The sequence below is a fragment of the Aythya marila genome (genome assembly GCF_965140915.1).
Source record: "Aythya marila genome assembly, chromosome: 3".
Classification (NCBI taxonomy): Eukaryota; Metazoa; Chordata; class Aves; order Anseriformes; family Anatidae; genus Aythya; species Aythya marila.
Window position 1 is genome coordinate 98,848,346 of NC_139044.1, and position 13,864 is coordinate 98,862,209.

Consider the following 13,864-nt stretch of genomic DNA (forward strand, 5'->3'; position numbering starts at 1 on the left):
ATTTACTTAATCAGTGGATTTCTAAATGTGGAACTGCGTAGCTGATATAAATAGCTATATGCCAGATTTCCAGTTAAATTTGTGTTGTTCTAAGCTAATACTAGTTTTGTTAAATCTAAGAGAAGCTTATAGAAAAACAAACAAACAAAAAAAAAAAACAAATGAATGCTTCAATACACACTTCGTAAAGCAAGCCTATTGTGAAGTTGCAAACACATTCAGTGATGCCCTCTTTCAGAAGCTCTAACTAAAAGCTTCATTGTTTCACTACACTATGTTAACCAAGCTCAGCAGTACATGTAGTTTGAGGTACTAGTGCAGAGAAATCTAGAATGGTGTCACAGTGCCACTATAGATTTCATCTTTTCCCTGAATTTGATCAGTATCACCCTACTAGGTAAAAGTACAAAAACGCCAAGATCATAAGTCAGATGGAAACAGAACTGCAGAACACAAGCATAATAAATGAAACAGGAGGTGGTCACAAGTAAAAATGATGATATCATACTCAGAGAGCTGCAAAGCAGTTTAAGCTTTACATCTCTTGGACTCTTAGTCCATGTAATTTTGTTGGCTTAATTACCAAGTCTGTAACTGGTCACAGACAACCTCATAACATACAAACAAAACAAGGAAATATACAAACCCTAAAATTTTCTTGATAAAATATGCTTAAGGAGGCATAAAGTCTTTCTTAGAATTCTCACAGCAAGCAAATTTTCATAAATTTATTCAACCAGCTTTCATTCAGAGATTTTTGAAAGACAATTGAGATTATTGAGATCATCTCTAAAATTATAGAGAATTGCATCAGACCTGATTCTTGGAGAACTGTAACCATGAAAAGCAGCATCTCAGTGATTTAGTAAACACAAACTGAGTTTGCCAGAACTTCATGGCACCACTTATTCAGAAAGGCTTGATATTGGCTCAACTGTATTAATGTGGATTAGCAATACATAAGAAGGTTTAAATAATAAATCAATTACGAGGAGTAGAGTTTTGTCTAAATTCAATACGATTTGGGCTTCCAAAAACCATAGTGATGTCTGTGAGCTCACATCTCTAAATTTGCTACTTGTAGCACTATTTAAAATTTAAGAGGAAGAAAAAATACTTAGGAGAAAGAGCTCATCAATCTGTTTAGAAATCAAAAGAAAGATCAAGGAAGATCAAGAGGTGATTTGATTACAGAACAAGTGTCTCAAAGGGAACAAGAGGGAACAAAGTATCTGAAAAGCTGCAGATAAATTAATATGTGAAGGTATGAATTTTTTATGATGTTAAAAAAAATCACTCCAACTATCACTGAAGATTTTTTTTTTTTAGCTTCTAAAACACTATGAAAAATTTCTTGTCTGCCTCCACTTCATCAGAAAGCTTGATGTAACACTTCTTTCAGTATACAGGAATACAAACATATGCCTAATGGTGCACTAACAATCTGGTAATATTTTCAAAATGAAAAGTTTCTGCTGAAGAAAGCTAGTTACAATTCATGTTCTGATTTCCTCAAATTTTTACTATAATCAAGTTTGAGAGTGATTATTTTATACACAATAGTGTTAAGGAGTCAGTATCTGCAGATAGATAATTCATTCAGTTCAAAAAATCCAAAGAGGGCACACATTTTCCTGAAGATAAAATTAATTTTATAATATTTGATTCTAGTACTTATGAAAGCTAAGAAAGCCAATGCATCCAAGAGAAATCTGAAAACAAACAAAAAACCACCACCACAAAAACCAAACCTCAATCACTTAGAAAATAAAAGCAGAAGTTCTCAAGATTTTTTTAAAGCAAGTCCTATGACTTCTTAAAAGCTGTAAACCACACCATTACTTTTTCCTAATTACGAAAAAAAAAAAAAATAAAAAAGTGTATTGTTACAAGGAGAAGCACTTAAGTTTAGAAATACCATTTTGTCTTATAATATTGTAGCCCTAGACCCACTCTTGTTCATAAATGCTCCTGAAAGGGAACACGTTACTTATCAGATGCAAAACTTCAAACTTCACTGAATCACAATACAGGCCAGTTGTTTTTTATTTATTTATTTATTATTATTTATTTATTTTTGTTCCAGAATTGCAAAAAGTCTTTTCAAATTATTATTCTTTAAATAAAATTGTGATATTTCTAAATATCTGGAAAAAATTTAGAGCATTTCTGAATGCACTTAGCTGGAAAATGAGGTTAAGTTAAAGGGTTATTCGGTTACATGAAAACACTACTTGCATCTGAGTCAAGCATCGCATTATCAGTTTAGAAAAACATGTTTTTCATGTAACATTCTTCTTGCATTTGAAAAAGATTATATTACATTACCTACCTAGATAACTCAGGTCTACATAAAATGTAATTAAAAATGTTTCATCTGCAAGTATAGCTCTTCGTTCATTTAATGAGATGGATGAATCAACCTTTCTGTGACTTTTGTAACTGCTGGAAAACTAAAACCTCTGACCATAATGTCAACCTTAGCCCTCCTCCACCCACACCCCAAAACTGGAAAAACTCATCTCCTTTACTATTTACAACCCAGACAAGTTTGTTGCCCAGTATCAAAACTTACCCCTGCACTGGCCATTATACCCACCTACACCTAGGAAATGTAGCTAACAGATCACACGTTTCCAGATGATGGGCTCCACAGCTCAAGAGTTACATTGCAAATACTACAAGTAAGATTCACTATTAGAGCTGAAACTGCTTTAAGCTTAACTGAGTCAGAATAAAATACCAAACAAGTAGTACCTTTTTGGTACTTTTTTTTTTTTTTTTTTTTTTTTAAGATATCTCTACTACAGAGATATCTTAAAAAACTTGAGGAGTATAACCACAATGGAAATCTGTTTATTCCAGCATCATCAGATATGATCTGTGGAAGTAATTCTTAATTAAAGCAGGAATTATAATGCCTTGCATAAGGGTCTGGACACAAGCTTGTTATATCATCTTACTTTTTCACTTCAATTGGATGGCAATGTAAAACAGGTTTGCTAATTTGGTTGTATTTTTCAAGCTCATTGAATAAAGAAAAGAAAAAAAAACACAACAAAAAAAACCTTTCGTTGCTCAGAAAAAAGAAAATAAGAGTCATCTTTCGTTGGAACGTAAAGCCAAGGAATAAGATGCATATTTATGAAATATTTTCAGGAAAGCATATACAACCAAATCTCATTTTAACACATGGATAATAAAGGAATGTGCAGACGTTGGAAGATGTCTTCCAAAGTACTTTTAGGACTTCTCAGATTCACATTGTATTAATAAAACATGTGTAAGTTCAGTACTTACCCGCAGAGGCATAATTAGTTGGAAGTTCAGGATAAAGCCTGTTTGAGCTCTTTTCAGCTGAAAGAAAATTAAGTAGCAAGTTATATGATATACCAACTTTTGTTGTTATATTTCATACGCTGTTTTTCTAATGTGTTCAATAGTTCCAAAATGACTGCAGTTATCTAAGGAGCAGCACAGGAGAAAGAAATAAGGGTCTTGCCTTCTATCCTTGCCCATAGAAATAAACCAAGTTAACAACAGAAGCTGCATACTGCCTTACATTCCATGTGAGTATTTTGGCAGGTGAATTATTAGAGTCAAAAATTGTCTCTTCTACTCAGCTGTAAGAACTGTTCAAAGAAACAACAACCTAACAGAAAACTAAGTTTCTGGAAACCAGAAGTTTCTAGAAGTAGAATTAGTAGTTTCTAGTAGAACTATGACTTTTTACTAAGAAATGTCATTGTACTAAGGGGCTTCTATATATCCAGTAAACACATATGCTTTACTTGAATAGTTACTTGTGTAACTAAACCTTCAGTAGTTTTATAGATCTGTCAGAGAAAAGATTTGTTAATATAAAACAAACAAAAATGCTTTACCATTTATTGCTCATGGCACTATCTCAACATGCTCTCAGTATTAGCTCAAGGGAGAATATATAAAAAAAAAAAAGTTCTCCTACAGACAGCTACTACTACAGTAATTGCAAAATTTTCATTAGCCTTAATGCTCTACACTTATAAAGAGATTAATTAATCATTATCAAAATGTTTTCTAACCTGGTGGTGTTGGCCCAACAGCAGGTTTATGTGGTTCTGGTCCTGATGTTGGTCTAGCAGGTGGGTCATATACCTAAAATGTATACATTTTTAAAATAACTTGCATCAGACCTGGAAGTAGATTTTAACTTCATACTCTAGAGGTATGTCAAGTTACACTGAAAATGTATGAACTCAAGAAGTACACTACAGAACTAGTGACATACACATGACTATAGAGTAATTCATGATGGGTTTAACAAAGACAAAACTAAATGATTGCCCATCCGTAACATCAATCAAAAAAATCATCCTCCATAATATTGAGAATTATATTATTTTAAATGTCATTAAATAGAAGCCAGAAAAAGTAGAAAAATTAGAAGAGTACCAAATCAAACCTGGTATGCTCATTATTTAACTTGATTAGAAATAGGTTGAAAAAACTTTGCTAATCATCACCTCAAATTTGATTATACATTGTTCTGAAAACAAGGATTTTTCTAGATGATGTAAAGCCAAACCAGCAACATACTTCTCTAGAACAGCCTAGCAGGGGAATACTGCAGAGTGTACTTCAGTGGGCGTTACACACAGGAAGGTGTCCCTGTCCATGGTGGGGGGGGAGGAGGGGGTTGGAACTACGTGATCTTTAAGACCCTTTCCAACCCAAACCATTCTGTGATGATTTTATGAAGTATCTGCTATGTGTTACATTTGTAAGCATCCAATAGAGATCTTAAGAATGCCACAAGAACACCAACATTACCACTACCACTGATTATAAACAGTTTAAGAAGAGAAAAAAGCCTGTGAGAAAGAAATGCACAAACCCTTCCTTGTACCGTTACAGTTTTTCCTGGATTATTTTTTTGCTCTTCATTCTTGTACTCTTCAGTGAAGGATGCTAGAATCTCATAAAGATCTTCTGCTTGAGCAGGAGAAGGAACATCACCCAACAGGATAGCACTAGCACGTATATCCTGCCCATAAAACCTGATAAAAAAAAAAAAGAGAAAAGATTACAGTTTTTTGATCACTACTATATTTTAGTGTCTAGATAAGCCCACCTTATGCATTTCCCCTTCTCTCCTATTCTTAATAGAGTTCTCCTATTTAGAAGTGACATCACTAGCTTAGCAATACATTCTGAATGATAAATAGCTACTGCAAACTTGATTGCCTACCACCTTATTTCAAAATGTTCTTCACTGGTAATATTTCATTCCTGGTCACGTAGCATGTATCAAGGAAACCATTTAAAAGCCAATCATGCAGCAAACTGAAGAAATACATAACACTTCTAAAAAATGTTTTAACAGATTCCTTAATGATGCAGTAAAATTGTTTAATAATGCATTGGCACTGCAATTTTATGAACTGACATGCTGTCATTAAAATTAGTAATAGTCTTTGCTGGTATTAGCAAAACCAAAGTTTTCATAAACAGATTTACAATACAGCAGACATCTCACAGTTACTGTATTTTAGTTCTTGGAATTACTTGGTTGATATTTTAGGATCTGCAGCACAGTAAAACCATTTTGAATATTTCCACCCATTTGGAGGTGCCTTAAGTAGTTTAAATGTAATAGGCTATACAAAGGAAATCTGCAGCATTTCACAAGCTGTTTTCTCAAATTCAGTGACAGTCTAAAACAGTTGTGTGTTGTTTTTTTTTTTTTTTTTTTTTTTTTTTTTTCTCAAATGACTTGAAATATTTCTCAATATACAGTAAATATCTCTATAACTACCTTTTTGAACCTAAAGTCTCTTTAAACATTCACTATCTTTTTAATACCTGTTGGGTAAACTGAAGACACCCTTACCTTTTCAGAAACACTAAAATAAGCATGGAATGGAAAAAGAAAATTAGTTGTGAGAACAAACTGAATGCATCCCAGTTCATTATGTCACTGTTCCTTCACTGAATCCTCTAACTTCAAAGAAAACTTACTTGCGATTGGTTTCTTTCCTTTCAATTAAACAGCTTCCTTCCAGAGATACACCTGCAAATAGTCCTCGAGATTTGCAGTATGTATAGACAGCAGCAGAGCTTCTCAGTGAAACATCCCCTTCTAAGTTTCTAGAAGGAAAAACAAAAAAGCTTGATAGTCTTCAGTATGGCGTCACAACATGAGCAGCCATAGCCTTTTTATCTTAATCCCACCAAAAGCCTGCAAGGGCTTCACTTTTCTCTGTTCTCACATTCTCTGCTGAATATGCTCAACTGGGTCAGAGGTAAAATCCACTTTCAGTTTTCATTTCGGACAGAACCCAGCACAAAGTAATTAACATGGGCGATAAGGTTTCCTCCAAAGCACAGAATAATGTTGCCTCATGAGAATACTCTATGGTAGACCTCCTCTTGCATTCACAAGTCTGAAAAATTACTAACCTTAACACAAGAATTTCATAAAATTATTAAAATTTACCACGCCAGCACAATAACATAGATACAAAGTTCATATTGGTTGCTTGTTTCAAATTGTCTTCCAATAACACAGATTCCACATTTTCAATGGACAAATTTGCTACTTCCTTATTTTTTTTTTCTTGGCCTTAAAGAAGCCCTTTTTGCAGCAATAATCTCTCTGATTTTGGTCTTGTCTGTCATGGGGAAAGGGGACTGCATTGTTCCTTTTCTTTTTCTTGTGGCCATTTATACATTTAAGGACATTAACACCTCTCAGTCTCTTCTTTAATCAGCTCTTTAGTCATTCTTCATAGACAGTGTTTAAAAAGCTGTGATTACATTTGTTGCAACATGTAACACTACTCAATATATCCCAATCTTCTTGATTTTATGGTGCCCAAACCAGCACAAAATATATCAAGTAAGGCTTTATCAGACCTCAACAGAAAGATAAGATTACGAAGTGTAATATATAAACTTGAAAAGGCTATTTTACAGCTGTTCCTTCAGGTCACTGATGAAGATTATCAAGCAGGAAAGGTCCCAGAATAGCCTCTTGAGGACTTCCACGAGAACCTGGCCTCTGGATATCATGTTAATCATTCGCCACTGCTCTTCAAGCCTGACGATCCAGTTTTTCACCTATTTGTGAATCAGTTCTGCCTGTACACCTAAACCACAATGTCCCAACATAGACACAAGGATGCTGCAGGACAGCATGCTGAACACCTTGCAACACTAATGTCATGCACTGCCTTCCACTGATCCATATATCTGTCTCATCAGTGGAATAGGTAGCATCTTACCCTATTTTGTCAGAAAAAATATGACAAAATATCAGCAAAATCTTCATTGTAAAAACAGACGTGAGAAAAGATACATGCTCCAAGAGAAGAAACTGAGGCAACTGGGCTTGACTAGACTGGAGAAGTCTTAGGTGGGGGGACCTATCAGCAGCTTTCAATTATCTATGAGGAGGCAATGAAGAATATGATGTCAAGTTCTTCAAGTGGTGCATGGTGGAAAGACAAGACAATAGGCACATTGAAAAAAATAAATATTTTGACTGTCTGTAAGGCACAACTTTTCACCATTAGAATAGCTGAGCAGTGGAGTATGTTTCCCAGAGAGGCTAAGCAGAGGTTTTCAAGACCCAATTGAAATAAAGGCACGAGCAACCTGATCTGAAGCCATAACAAACCTTGCTTTGAGCAGGAAGTTGTACTAGAGATCTCCTAAGGTCCCTTCCAAATTAAATTATTCTGTGATTATATCATCTCATCCTTCAAAGTAAGCTGGCTTAATCACTTAAGCTTTAAAAGTAATTGCTTGGTGTAGTCCTTTTTTTTTAAACTTACTGCCAGGCAGATCTGCAGTAGCAAAGCCCACAGGTCAATGAAAATAACAGTTCACTCAGGCACTGTAGTACTTGTGCTCTTTATTGAGTCTAGAATCATAGTTCAGGTTGGAAGGGACCTTAAAGTTCATCTAATTCCAAACCCCTGCCATGGGTAGGGACACGTCCCACTAGACCAGGTTGCTCAAACCCCATCCAGCCTGGCCTTGGAACACATCCAGGGATGGGGCATCCACAGCTTCTCTGGGCAGCCTGTGCCACTGCCTCACCACCCTCTGAGTGAAGAATTTCCTCCTACCATCTAATCTAAATCTCCCCTTTTAGTTTAAAGACTTTTACTCCTCTGTCACTGCACTCCTTGACAAAGAGTCCCTCCACAGCTTTCCTGTAGGCCCCCTCTAGGTACTGGAAGGCAGCTATAAGGTTTCTATTGAGTCTTCTCCAGGCTAGACAATCCTAGCCTGTCTTCATAGGAGAGGTGCTCCAGCTCTCTGATCCTCCTCATGGCCCTCCTCTGGGCTCCCTCTAATAAGCCTATGTCTTTCTGGTGCTGGGGTCCCCAGAACTGAATGCCATACTCCAGGTGGGGTCTCATGAGAGCAGAGTACAAGAGGAGAATCACCCCCCTTGACCTACTGACCATGCTGCTTTTGATACAGCCTGGGTTGGCTTTCTGGGCTGCAAGCACACATTGCTGACTCATGTTTAGCTCTTCACACCAACCAACACCCCTAAGCCCTTTACCTCAGAGCTGTTCTCAATCCATTCTCTGCCCAGCCTGTATTTGTGCTTGGGATTGCCTCAACACAGGTGCAGGACCTTGCACTTGGCCTTGTTGAACCTCATCAGGTAGGCACGAGATGGATGGCATCCCTTCCCTCTGACACGTTGACCACACCACACAGCTCAGCGTTAATAGCAAACTTGCTGAGGGTGCACTCAATCCCACTGTCCATTTTGCTGACAAAGATGTTAAACAGGGCTGGTCCCAATACTGACTCCTGAGGAACACCACTCATTACTTATTTCCACTTGGACATTGAGCTGTTGACTGCAACTCTGAGTGCAATCATCTGGCCAACTCCTCATTCATCAACTTGTCCATCCTTCAAATCTGTGTCTCACCAAATTAGAGGATATCACGTAGGAATATCAAATGCTTTGCACAAGTCCAGTTAGATGATGTCAGTTGCTCCTTCTCTATCCACCAATGTTGTGATGCCATCATAGAAGGCCACCAGATTTGTCAGGCAAGATCTGCCCTTACTGAAGCCATGTTGGTTGTCATTAATCACCTCCTCATTTTCCACGTGCCTTAGCATGGTTTCCAGGAGGATCTGCTCTGTGATCTTGCCAGACACAGAAGTGAGACTGACTGGCCTGTAGTTCCTTGGGTCTTTCTTTTTCTCTGCCCCCATTAAAAATGGGGGTTATGTCTCCCCTCTTCCAGTCAGTGGGAATTTCATCATATTTGAGAAGTTGTTGTGACAGTTGGGTGACCAGGTCTTCTGTTTCTTTTTTGAGAGGGCCCACAATTTTCCCTGTTCTTCTTTTTATCTCTGATGTACCTACAAAAGCCTTTCTTGCAGCCCTTGAAGTCCCTTGGCCAAATTTAATTCTAAAAGGGCTTTGCTTTCCTAGCCTGATCCTTGGCTGCTCAGATAGCCTGCGAAGAACACAGAGAGATTATCTGTCCTCACTTACCCCTCTATAGGCCTCTATTTTTCTGCTTGAGTTTGGCCAGCATCTCCTTGTTCATCCATGCAGATCTCCTGGTGTTTTCACCTGACTTCCTCTTTGTTGGGATGCATTTCTCCTGCATTTGGAGGAGGTGATCCCTGAATATTAACCAGGTTACTTGTGCCCCTCTTCTCTCCATGGTGTTGTCCCATGGAACTCTACCGAGCAGGTTCCTGAAGAGGCCAAAGCAAGCTTGCTGTGCTCCCTCCTTGCTGCCTTCAGGATCCTAAACTGCACCATTTCATGGTCACTGCAGTGGAAGGCTGCCCTTGAGCTTTACATTCCCCATCAGTCCCTCCTTGTTAGTGAGAATGAGGTCCACCATAAGACCTCTCCTTATTGACTCCTCTATCACTTGGAGAGGTGCGTTATCATCAATGCATTCCAAGAACCTCCTGGATTGCCTATGCCCTGCCGTGCTGTCCCTCTAACAGATATCAGAGTGGTTGAAGTATCCCATGAGGACCAGGGCTTGTGAACGTGAAGATGCTTCTATCTGTCTATAGAGGGCCTCATCTTCTTGGTCTTCCTGGCCAAGTGGCTTGTAGAATCCCACTATAGTGTCACCTGTCCTTCCTGTAATCTTGACCCATATGATCTCTATCAATTCCTCATCCAACCCCAGGCAGAGCTCTGTGCACTCCAGCTGTTCATCGATATAGAGGGCAACATCCCCTCCTCATCTCCCCTGCCTGTCCTTCCTAAAGAGCCTGTATCCTTCTATTCCAACACTCCAGTCATAGGAGCCATCCCACCATATCTCTGTAACGCCAGTGAGGTCATAGCCCTGCAGGAGTGCCTACAACTTGTCTGGTTTATTCCCCGTGCTACATGCATTAGAATAGAGACATTTGAGTTGGGCCCCTGATGAAGCTGCCTCAATGGCTGGAGTTCCTTTGTGCACTCCAGGCACTCTCCAGCTAACCCATGACCCTTCTCCAGGCTTTGTGCATCTATCACCGATACTGACATCAAACTGGGAGGAGCAGGATGGATTGAGATTCCCCTCCCCCAGCAACTCTCCAGCTTGGTGAGCCTATGACTGATAGGTGAGAGACACCAATGCTCTTCCCCTTCTCTGACAGACAGGCCCCATCAGCCCCCAGCAGACCAGGTTTCTCAAGCAAGTCCCATGGTCTAAGTAGCCAAACCCCTGTAAGTGGCACCATTCCTGTAACCATCTGTTATTTGCCAGATTCATTTGGCCTTTTCAATCTCCTTCACTTTGACCAGGATGACTGAGGAGCCTACCCAAGCAGTATCTTGCAAAAATGAGAGTAAGTTTCAGAACATGTTCCTTCTGTGAATAAATACCTTTATTGAGAAAGGGAAAAAAAAAAAGACAAAAAAAAAAAAAAAAAACAAGGAACTAAAAGGTCATAACACTATAATTATGCTACCAAAACATCATGTTTTAAGATACCAGAGAAAGCCACGCAAATATTTATACAGCCTTTAAAAATATTTTCCATATTTAAAGCTAACCCATATTACGAAGGGATTTTACTCACCTCCCCAGAGGTCCAATTGCCACAGTAAGATTTCCTCCAAGTGTAAGGTTCCCTCCCTTGGCAAAAGCTTCTACTGCTCTCTCATGGTTCAATATTATTACTAAGTCTGAAACCTATAAAAACATCAAAAAAAGTACCATGCTTTTTAAGAAGTTTGAACTCCATGGGAGAAGAATCTTCTTTTTTTGTGGGAAAGCAGGTGGTAGCATTGCAGACATTTCCTTCCCCAAATTAAAAACTAGCTCCAAATTTATCAAAGTCTTAATTCAAGTTAGAATCTCCCATCCTATCAGATAATTACTTCCATTCTTGCAAATGCTTCTTTTGAAACAGTTTTCATAACCAATTTGATCACTTTTCTGCAAGAATAAAATTTACATTTTAGTTTTTGGAAACTAAAAATCCTTTCACTTAGTTTTTTTTTTTACTTAATTGTATTTTCTTGACACAAAATCAGGAGTTTTATAAACATAACTATAGACACACATATATATAAATCAATATTTGATTTTTTTTTTAAGTCTTGAATTTATGAGGCACAGACAGCCTCTTCAAGAACTATTGAAACACGTAATTGGAGAGAGAAAGTATTTTTGAAAGATAAAGCTCAGTAAATACACTACATGCACTAAAAAAACACGACAAATATGGGTGAATTCAACATTAAACCCAGGACTCCAGCAGTGCCAGCTTTTTTCAGAGTTCAGCAAAGTAGATTATACTTTGCAGCTTGCTTTTTTCAACAGATGGCCTGTGTACCCAAGGACTACTGTGCCTGATCTTCCATCAGATGGATGTGACTGAAAGTCAGGTACAGAACAAACTTTCAACTTACCCCAAATTCCAAACAGTGACAGCAGGGAATACAAGAGGAAATACCAGATTATTTGCAAAACAATTCTGGCCCGCGAGTATTACGCAGTGCAAGAGGCCTATGTTATTAGCCCCCTGATAACCTCCACCCCATCCCAAACAAAACACATCTGACATGAGTAGTTTCTGAATCATCCAGGGATGGAGACAGAATGTCACTCAGGATGCTGCTACCTCCTTTTACCCATACAGATAATGAATCCACAGCTAAAGCTAAATGAATCCACAGTGATAAAACCCTCAAGGAAAGCACGAATTTTAAAATTGGTGTTTAATTTGAGGTACCGAATTTTTTCATTTGGAAAAACCTTATGCAAATATTATGACTTATGAAAACTGTGATTTCCTTCTTAATGTTTAAAACCATCCATAAGCACAAATACAACTATGTTAATTATGATCTCTCCTACAGGAATAGGATTCAACCAGTTTCTACAATGTATAAGTTCTTAAATTGCTAAAACAGTGCTGAAATTGGAGTCTGGACTCCTAAGCCACTCAGGTATTTCTGAATAGCTTCTCTTCTCTAGAAGAAGAAAATAAATTCGTGTTATAATAATGCTAGTAAGAAAACCTTATTTTGTAAGCTGGGTGACTAAAATTTCAAATGAGATTGCTCAGAAAAAATGTCCTCTTGGAAATAGCTTGTGTATTTAAATTATTTTAGTAAATATCAGTAGTAAATGGTTATATTATCTAAAAGACCAGATGGAGATGATTAAAGCAAAACTTTCATTGATTTATCATAGCATCTAAAGAGTCTGTTTCATTGTCATAAAATGAGAATGTACAAAAAACCCTGGGGCTCATCAAACTCAATGTTTTGTAATGTATTCAGATCCTGCAGTCATGAAAACCGAAGAAAAACCCTTACAAAAATTAGTAATTTTGTATTCATAGTGTTCTTCAAAAAGTACACAGTAATAATACCCAAGATCATGCAGTGAACAATGAGGATCTAACAAAATATTGAACAGTTGCTCATTATGTGAGTACCAGGTGACCAGTTGTCAGAAGAGGGGTAACTGGGGATGCATGAAGCATACTGGGGGCTCGCGTGCACCATCCAGATCAGCTTTACATGGATTCTTCTGAAGAGCAGAATGCCCATAGCAAGAGATCTTGCTGGCAGAATACTGTCACATTTGATTTAATTTGGGAATCAGTGAACAGAGGCTAAATAGAAAGAAAATAGAAGGATGGGACCAGAGGGCAGAGTAAGAAAGAGGAGGACAGATGGCAAAAATGTTTAAGAAGCTGTGAGGAAGAATAGGTACAAAGAGGCAGAGGGCAGCCAGGGCACAGATCAACAGGATTCCTCTGAACACACTGAAAGTCTCTCCTTTAAGTGATTCTGCTGGCTGGAAACTGATTTTTTTTCTATAGCATTTCTTTAGAGGAGGCACCATCAGTTTTGGTGCTCCCAAACTGAAGGGTGATACCAAGAATCACAAGCTTGAGTAGGGAACACATGGAGCCTAGCTAATGCCACCGTACTTCATTTTACATCACCTTCAGTTCCTTTCAGCATTTATTGCTAGATGGAGTCCTTGTGGCCTTTAACAAAGCACTTGATACACCTAAATATAGTATACTTTTAATTAATTCCATTTGGCTTATAATGGAATGCTGAGTTGAATTTCCCCATTAGGGAAAAATTCAGTCTTCTATAAGCGAGAAATCAAGGAAATAAGGAAAAAGCTACTATTATTTATTTATTTTTAATTTCTTCGTGCAATGAGATTGATAGGATCAACCTCCTATATTTTGTTTGGCTTGTATAAATCAATCTTAGAATTGCGTGCCCCACCCTCCTTCACAGAAAACTAGATTTCACTTTCTCACCAACATTTAGATCTTTATCAATGCATTTAATTGCTTGGAAAAAAAAAAAAAGAAAACCAACAATAAACACACTAATAAA

At 37.7% G+C, this 13,864-nt stretch overlaps 1 protein-coding gene across 2 annotated transcripts in view; it reads right to left on the reverse strand.

The window, feature by feature from the left end:
* The window catches only part of SH3YL1 (SH3 and SYLF domain containing 1), a 43,780-nt gene that overhangs the window by 18,021 nt on the left and 11,895 nt on the right, over positions 1-13,864 (reverse strand). Inside the window, exons 5-9 of one of the 2 annotated variants that reach the window (XM_082755886.1) lie at positions 11,068-11,180; positions 6,001-6,129; positions 4,889-5,039; positions 4,065-4,137; positions 3,301-3,357 (exon numbers count right to left, since the gene is read on the reverse strand). In XM_082755886.1, coding sequence (XP_082612012.1) covers positions 3,301-3,357; positions 4,065-4,137; positions 4,889-5,039; positions 6,001-6,129; positions 11,068-11,180 — 523 coding nt within the window. Of the gene's footprint in view, positions 1-3,300; positions 3,358-4,064; positions 4,138-4,876; positions 5,040-6,000; positions 6,130-11,067; positions 11,181-13,864 lie in introns of both variants that reach the window. The other variant, XM_082755885.1, reaches the window with a different exon arrangement.